The 7238-nt window shown below is 38.5% G+C and overlaps 2 protein-coding genes across 2 annotated transcripts; one reads left to right on the top strand and one right to left on the bottom strand.

Moving 5' to 3' along the window:
* On the top strand, positions 1569–2378 carry LOC107627492 (protein MAIN-LIKE 1-like). The gene is made up of 4 exons (XM_016330322.1): positions 1569–1892; positions 1986–2119; positions 2197–2284; positions 2370–2378. The coding sequence occupies exons 1-4, from the start codon at positions 1569–1571 to the stop codon at positions 2376–2378; spliced, it is 555 nt and encodes a 184-aa protein (XP_016185808.1).
* On the bottom strand, positions 3197–4180 carry LOC107627491. Its single transcript, XM_016330321.1, has 3 exons — positions 3766–4180; positions 3637–3649; positions 3197–3569 (listed from the first exon to the last, which is right to left on the bottom strand). The coding sequence occupies exons 1-3, from the start codon at positions 4178–4180 to the stop codon at positions 3197–3199; spliced, it is 801 nt and encodes a 266-aa protein (XP_016185807.1).

Raw genomic sequence — 7238 nt, 5'->3', positions numbered from 1 at the left:
GTATTCAAAATATACATTTGAAACAACAATATCTTAATATTAATATATAAAATTCAATAACTAACATAACTTAAGAATAGTTTATTAAGAGAATAAAATAATACAGATTTTTATAATAAATTTAATAGTATAGATATTGGTATATATAATCTTAAAAGTTCAATGTATCTAAATGATAATTACAATCGTCAATTATTAATAAAAATTGATGAGATTTTATTGTATTTATTAATATAATGAAAAATACATCAATACCTTTTTCATCCATTGTGTTTAGACCATTGTCTTCAGGTTTTTTTTTTGAAATAAATAAATAAATAACTTTATTTTCAAAAACAAATTATTTGAACTTTAATTTTAGATATATGTTTTTTTTTTTTTTTAAGTTTAGGTCAAGTTTGTCGCACTCCCAGCGAACTCCATTACTTTTACAGAGTTCGTCGCACTTCCGGGCAAACTTCACATTGAGTTCGCCGTATTATATAAACCGTGGGAACATTCAGTTTGTCGCTTTCAACTTTTCTCTCTTCCAAATCTCCTTTCTTCCTTCTTCGTTTGTCATTTTCAGAATCTTCTCTATGAGATTTTTTATCTTCTAACGTCTGTAAAATCTTTTATTTTCTATATCATTAGCTTCAGGTCAGTATATAACATGTTAGAGTTACTATTTACTGTTTACATGTTTAGTTAGAGTATATAATATGTTAGTTAGATTTTTTATGTTATTATTTTCAAGTAGAGTTACTGTTTACTGTATATAACATGTTAGTTAGAGTAACTTATTAGTTAATTGTTAGTTAATTTAGTCAGAATAGTTAATTTAAGTTGTGAGTTAGATGTTAATTAGTTAAATATGTAGTTAGATTAGATTAAAATGATACATAGTAAAATTAAGTTATCAGTTAATTATGGATTAGTATATTTATAGAGTTAGTTGAATATATAATTAGATTAGATTAGAATGATACATAGTTAGTAAAGTTAAGTTATCAGTTAATTATTCATTAGTATATTTATAGAGTTAGTTGATGTGATCATGTAGTTGGTTTACATATTAATTAGCAAGTTTATAAACTGGTTAAGATGTAAGGTAGACAATTAGTTAGCTTAAATATGTCTTTTAAAATTTAGTTAATGTGAAAGGAACTGAATTCAATTTATTTTATTTTATTTTACCAGAGTGTAGTTAGATGGAGCAACAGTTATTGGGGGTACAAGCATACACTATATAGATTGGATCAAACTGAGTACATTGCAGGCAGACTTGATCGAGTGGTACACTTTTATCACTTTTATTGATTATATTGTAATAAAATGTGAATTCATAATTTTATGTGTTGACCCTTTTTTTTTAACTAGTTTATTTTGTTTGGTAGGCACCTCGGATCTTGCGCACTAGATGAAATTCAATGAGATGCCTGCCTGAGAATATTAGGCCATATGTCAGACAAGCTGGGTTTGAGCATGTGGCATACATGGTGGAGTTTGAGCATGGTTAGCCATTGGCATCAGCGTTGATAGAGAGATGGAGACCTGAGTCCTATACATTTCATCTACTATGCGGGGAGATGATTACCACCCTACAGGACGTGGCGTACCAAGTGGGACTCAGGATCGATGGTGATCCTGTTAGTGGCTGCATTGGTAGGTGGGAGAAGCACCATGATGGACGGTCCATTGAGGACTTATGCCAGCAGCTATTGGGTGTAGTTCCGAGCCCAGAGGATAGACAGTCACAAACGAAATGGACTGTCAAATTTACATGGTTTCACAATACCGTCTGCGGAGAGCTGGAGCAGGATGCCACTGAGGAGCGACTGTTGCAATACATGAGCCGGTATATCATGCAGGTGATCGATGGTATCTTATTCCCGGATGCATCTAACTCTCGGGTACAATTCAGGTGGCTCCCCCTACTAGAGGACCTTGACAGATGTGGCAGGTTATCATGGGGCTTGGCTGTGCTAGCATGATTGTATCGCCAGATGTGTCATGCCACGGAGTATAGTCAGTACAATTTGGGTGGTTGCGTCAATTTGCTGCTCTCTTGGGCTTATCACCATATTCCATTGCTACGGCTGGATGGATTTGAGACTCGTCGATTTCCGCTAGTTAAGAGGTATTATTCGTTTTTGCACTTTTCTTCATTCGTTAATGAAATTGAGAAATAATGTGTAATCATTCACGGTATTTTAGGTGGATTGAGTACCATCCAGATAATGCCAAAGGCGAGAACAGGCTTAGGCATTACAGGCTTACATTGAATGGGATCAGCATCCTCAACGTAAGTGATAAATTTTTAAGAATTATAAATTTATGTTAATTAACTTTGAAACTTGTATATGATGCGTCTTGCGTTTTGTGAACAGGTTGACTAGATGCTGTATGCTGACCAACAGCTGCAGGGTGTAGTTCCACCGAGGATAGCCGAGTTTGAAACCTCGGCGGTGGTTGTATGTCCGCTCTTTTGCTTCGCTATCGTCAAGTGGCATTAGGTTGACTAGGTTGTGCGTCAGTTCGGTGGCTTGCAGCACATTCCGACCAGGCCTCTGAACATCGACGAGATGTATCGGCATGATGGTAAGTTCGGTCGAGGCGAGTGGTTCTTGCATTTTTTGGGTGGCTAGCATGAGATATGGGATGCTCGTAGCACGTGGTAATTTTATTGCCTGGATTCAGGCACTGCTGCTAACTCTTCAATTGTGAACAAAGTCCTCGGCCGATTAAACTGATAAACATTCATAGTATTGACATGCTTCGAGTTGAATTCTATGGCCTTCATTAACATCTGTGAGAATTCAGCACCAACTTGAAGCTGGGCAAGGGCCTCTGAACCCTTCCTAGCAAAAAGTTCACCCAAACGGAAATAACTTGACTTATCAAGAGCAGTGATGGAAAAATTATGAGAACCCTTCATGACAATGTTAATGCACTCCGAGATGTTTGTTGTCATATGACTAAACCGACGATCCTCATCTGCATACTGCACCCAATGTGAACGAGGCATTTCTTCAAATCAGTTTCTGATTGCGATATTCTCACCCCTCAGACGGCCAAAATAATGAACAAACTCCCGCTGCAACTTTGAATACGATGTGTTAACCAGAACCTTATTCAAACCCTTGTTTTTGAAGTGAGTCATGAAATTGACAGCAATATGTCTTGTACAAAATGCTTGGAAGGCATGAGGTAGTTTCTATAAACTTCCCTTTGTATTTAACGCAGCATCAATTGATTTGTGCCTGTCTGAAATCACTAAGACGCCGGGTTGTGGTGTCACATGCTGCCACAGATACGAAAGAAAGAATGACCAAGTCTCCTTTGTCTCACCCTCAACAACAACAAATGCAATAGGCAAAATATTTGCATTGCCATCTTGAGCAATAGCCATGAGTAATGTGCATTCGTATTTACCATATAAGTGGGTGCCATCGATAGAAATAAGTGGCTTGCAATACTTGAAAGCCTCAACACACGGTGGAAACGTCCAAAATACCCGATGAAACATGACAGTGTCGACTAAACCAGGCCAAGGTTGTGTCACAAGTTGCACCCAAGTATCTAAAAACCTATCAACAGTTAGCACATGTAGATGGTGACTTTATACATAACTAAGGACAATGAAATAAATCTTACCGGGTAAATACATCTGTATAGAGAATAACCAACGAGGAAGCTCGTTGTATAACTCCTCCTAATCTCCATATATTCTAGTAATGACTCTCTGCTTTGCAAGCCAAACCTTTCTGTACAACGTCTAGTTACCGAAGTGATTCTCCACACTTCCTTGCAAAACCCTGATGTTGATTGTTGGATCTGCTTTGACCATTGTGAATATGTTCTGAGCAATCACCTTTGAGTCCAACCTACGATGGTCTTGGCCCATGGATGTTTGCATGCAAGTTTGAGGACCATTGTATCTCCTAACCTCCCATTTTTCTTGCTTTCGGCGATATGCTATGTGTATGTCCCAAGAGCAACCGGGCCCGAACTGGATACACTGTACATCATACTTCAACTGGTCACTCTCTAGTATTTTATACTCCACAGCCCTCTTGATGTTGTACCTCTTAACTACCAACATGACTTCTTCCTTGTTTTCAAATTGTTGTCCAACCTTGAACTCATTGGTTGGATCCTCTTCGGAGCCTCCATGAATAAACGACCAATCCGAAGTCATTGCATCGAGATTCAACTTGGAGAAGTGATCCGGTCAGTCATATGGTTGAGAAATAGCAGGCTGTGTCAGAGCGATTTGTGTGTCACTGGTGCACGAATTCCCACACTTCGTACAACTGAACCAGCAAGTGCACTGGGTCGTCCAAGTAATACTTGAGCTAGTAAGGGTCGATCCCACGCGGATTGTGGTTTGAAGCAAGCTATGGTTATCTTGTAGATCTTAGTCAGGCGGATAGAAGAATTGGTTTGATTGTTTAATTGCATAAAAGAAAATAAAAAGAGAACGTTACTCAGAACTCAGAAGTCATGTAAACTATGATAAAAAGATGGTTAAGGCTTGGAAATGCTTTGTCTTTCTGGATTAACTCTGGTCTTACTGTCTTCTTCTATGAAAAGCTGTATGTGATTGACGCTGGTTTGAGCAGCCGCCAATACTCCTCCAGATCTAAACCCCAGGGTTTGTGTGGATCCATTCTGATTGAGGGTGAAACTCCTGCAGTCCATTCTCCTTCATGATCCTACTCAAAACGCCACAGACAAGGTCGAATCTTCTGGATCAGAGAATGCTGTGCCTTTGGGTTCTAGTCTCTACCACAAAGCCCCTAATCTCCTGATACTTCGGCTGAACTGGTGTCTCGAGAAGTCCCCAACGAAGTCGTGGATTAGCCGTCTAAGAGATGTATAATCAAGCTGGTGGTTCGATGCTTTCCAGTTACATATTCACACGAACCCAAGAAGAACACGGGTGGTTGTCAGCCACGCGGTCTTAGTATGAAGAATGAAGATGATTATCACGAGTCATCCCATTCATCAAGTTGAAGAACGAAGATACATCTTAGAATTAAATCAAACACGGATTGAAGAGAAACAGTAATACTTTTGTTAATCTATAGAACTCAGCAGGGCTCCTCCCCTCAACCTAGGAGGTTTAGAAACTCATACTAATAGAAAATACAAGCATGGAACGAAAACATGGGAAAATGTCCTTGAAGATTATGTAAAATATCCCTTAAATACTAAACTAATGACTAAGGATTACATAAGAAGGGTAAAACAGTCTTTTAGTGCCAAAATCTACTTCTGGGGCCCACTTGATGAGTGTTTGGGCTGAACTTTGATGAGATCCACGTGCTAGGAGGCCTCTAGGGCACTGAATGCTAGCTAGGGGTCCTCTTTGGGCGTTTGGACGCTGTCTCGTCCTTGTGGGCGCTGGACGCTTGGAATGGGGTAGATGGCTGGCGTTGGATGCCAGTTTCCGACCTTCTATTCTAAAGCAAAGTATAGACTATTATATATTTCTGGAAAGCCTTGGATGTTAGCTTTCTATATCCGTTGAGAACAATCCATTTAAACTTTTGTAGCTCCAAAAAAGCTCTTTCGAGTGCAAGGAGGTTAGATCCAGACAGCATCTGCAGTGCTTTCTTTGCCTCTGAATCAGACTTTTGCTCCAACTCCTCAATTTTAGCCAGAAAATAACTGAAATTGTACAAAAATACACAAACTCAAAGTAGCATCCAAAAAATGTGAATTTAACACTAAAAACTATGAAAATATAATAAAACTTAAACAAAAAATACTAAAACTATATGAAAACAATGCCAAAAAGCGTATAAAATATCTGCTCATCAGTCACCGTAGTAGTTTGTCTCTTCTTCCTTGTCACTATCATTAGGAATTTTTGTTGGTTCATCATTAGAATCGTCTCCATCATCGGAGTTAACTTCATACGTATCCATCATCAGATCCCTGATAGTAGAACCTTCATAACTTTCAACATTGTCTTTTATCATGTTAGCATTACCAAGTTCAAGGTTCAACCCCTCTTGACTACCTTCCGGTGGTATATTTAGATCGACCATCGTCCTTCTAATATTTTCTCTAACAGCTCCATTGAACGGACTATCATCAACAGTATCCGCAGATGATCTTCATCCACCTAACTCAACTAGAAACACGAATAATTCCAAAAGATAAACATTTGTCCATCTGTTGTGCCACACGACTTTATAAGACATACGTGCTCGTTGTCACATAACCGATAACTAATTCAAAACAACAGAAATATTTCTCAAAACTGTGGTCTAATAAACATAATAACAACAGAACAAAGATAACTGTAATATACCTTTTACAAAACAAATTGTCATCTACTTTGGTCGATAACCGGTCTGGTTTTTAGAACCTTGGTTCTGACAACTATGCCTTTAAGTATACTCATACCTTGAAGGAGAACAAAGAGAGATTTGCTGATCAGTGAGCCGCATGTGATATAAAGTTTTCAATTAACTGCAACCCTAATCATAACATATGTTTTACAAGTGTCATACACGCAAAGATTGGAGGTCGCAACCCAACAATCTCAGCATACTGGAGATGACGGCAATAACTCTACTGCATTAGTCGTCGATGGTGACATGGTTCGGTGCGAAACTGCATCTGAATCGTACAAGAATCGCGTCTACGCGCTGGGATTGTTCTTTGCTGACAACTTCCGCACCTCCACATTGAGGCATTCATCTACCTCTACTACCAGTCAGCCCGTCGATCCCGAAGACAGCGTCAATTTGAGGGAGCAGGTGCTAGAGCTCACCCGGAGCCTTCACCAATAGGCTCAGTAGTTGCAAGAGTCTGAGGAGAGGTGTTAGGAGATCCTCACACACATAATAGACACAGATAATATTAAGCTAGAGTAGAGGCGGGAGCTGGAGCAGCTTCAACGGATGGAGTGACAGATGGCGGTGTAATAATATCAGATGTGTGCTAGTGGTAGCGACACTGAAGGGGCACAGACATCACCGCCTAGGCTACCGTCTTAGCGGGACCATTGGAACGACGACGACAATGATGACGACGACTATCAGGATCTTTAATGATTAAGGTTTTGCTTTAGACTGTTTGATTGTATTATATTCTCTATTTGACTTTTTATTTCATTTGTACACTTGATATTTAATTTAACATATTTAATTTTTATTATTTAAAATTTAACTATTAATTATGTAAAAGTTAAATTTAAATAAAAAATAAAAAATAATTTGACTATTAATTAAAAAAAATTT

The sequence above is a fragment of the Arachis ipaensis genome, chromosome B02, assembly GCF_000816755.2.
Source record: "Arachis ipaensis cultivar K30076 chromosome B02, Araip1.1, whole genome shotgun sequence".
Lineage (NCBI taxonomy): Eukaryota > Viridiplantae > Streptophyta > Magnoliopsida > Fabales > Fabaceae > Arachis > Arachis ipaensis.
Note: the sequence above shows the minus strand (reverse complement) of the source record. Positions and strands in the feature narration are given on the sequence as shown.

Bases quoted from the DNA above. Each gene is read 5' to 3' on its own strand.
- LOC107627492 (XM_016330322.1), top strand. From the start codon at position 1,569: ATGATTACCACCCTACAGGACGTGGCGTACCAAGTGGGACTCAGGATC. The intron at 1,893-1,985 runs GTACAATTCAGG...TTGTATCGCCAG, and splicing joins CGGATGCATCTAACTCTCGG to ATGTGTCATGCCACGGAGTA. The intron at 2,120-2,196 runs GTATTATTCGTT...ACGGTATTTTAG, and splicing joins CGATTTCCGCTAGTTAAGAG to GTGGATTGAGTACCATCCAG.
- LOC107627491 (XM_016330321.1), bottom strand. From the start codon at position 4,180: ATGACTTCGGATTGGTCGTTTATTCATGGAGGCTCCGAAGAGGATCCA.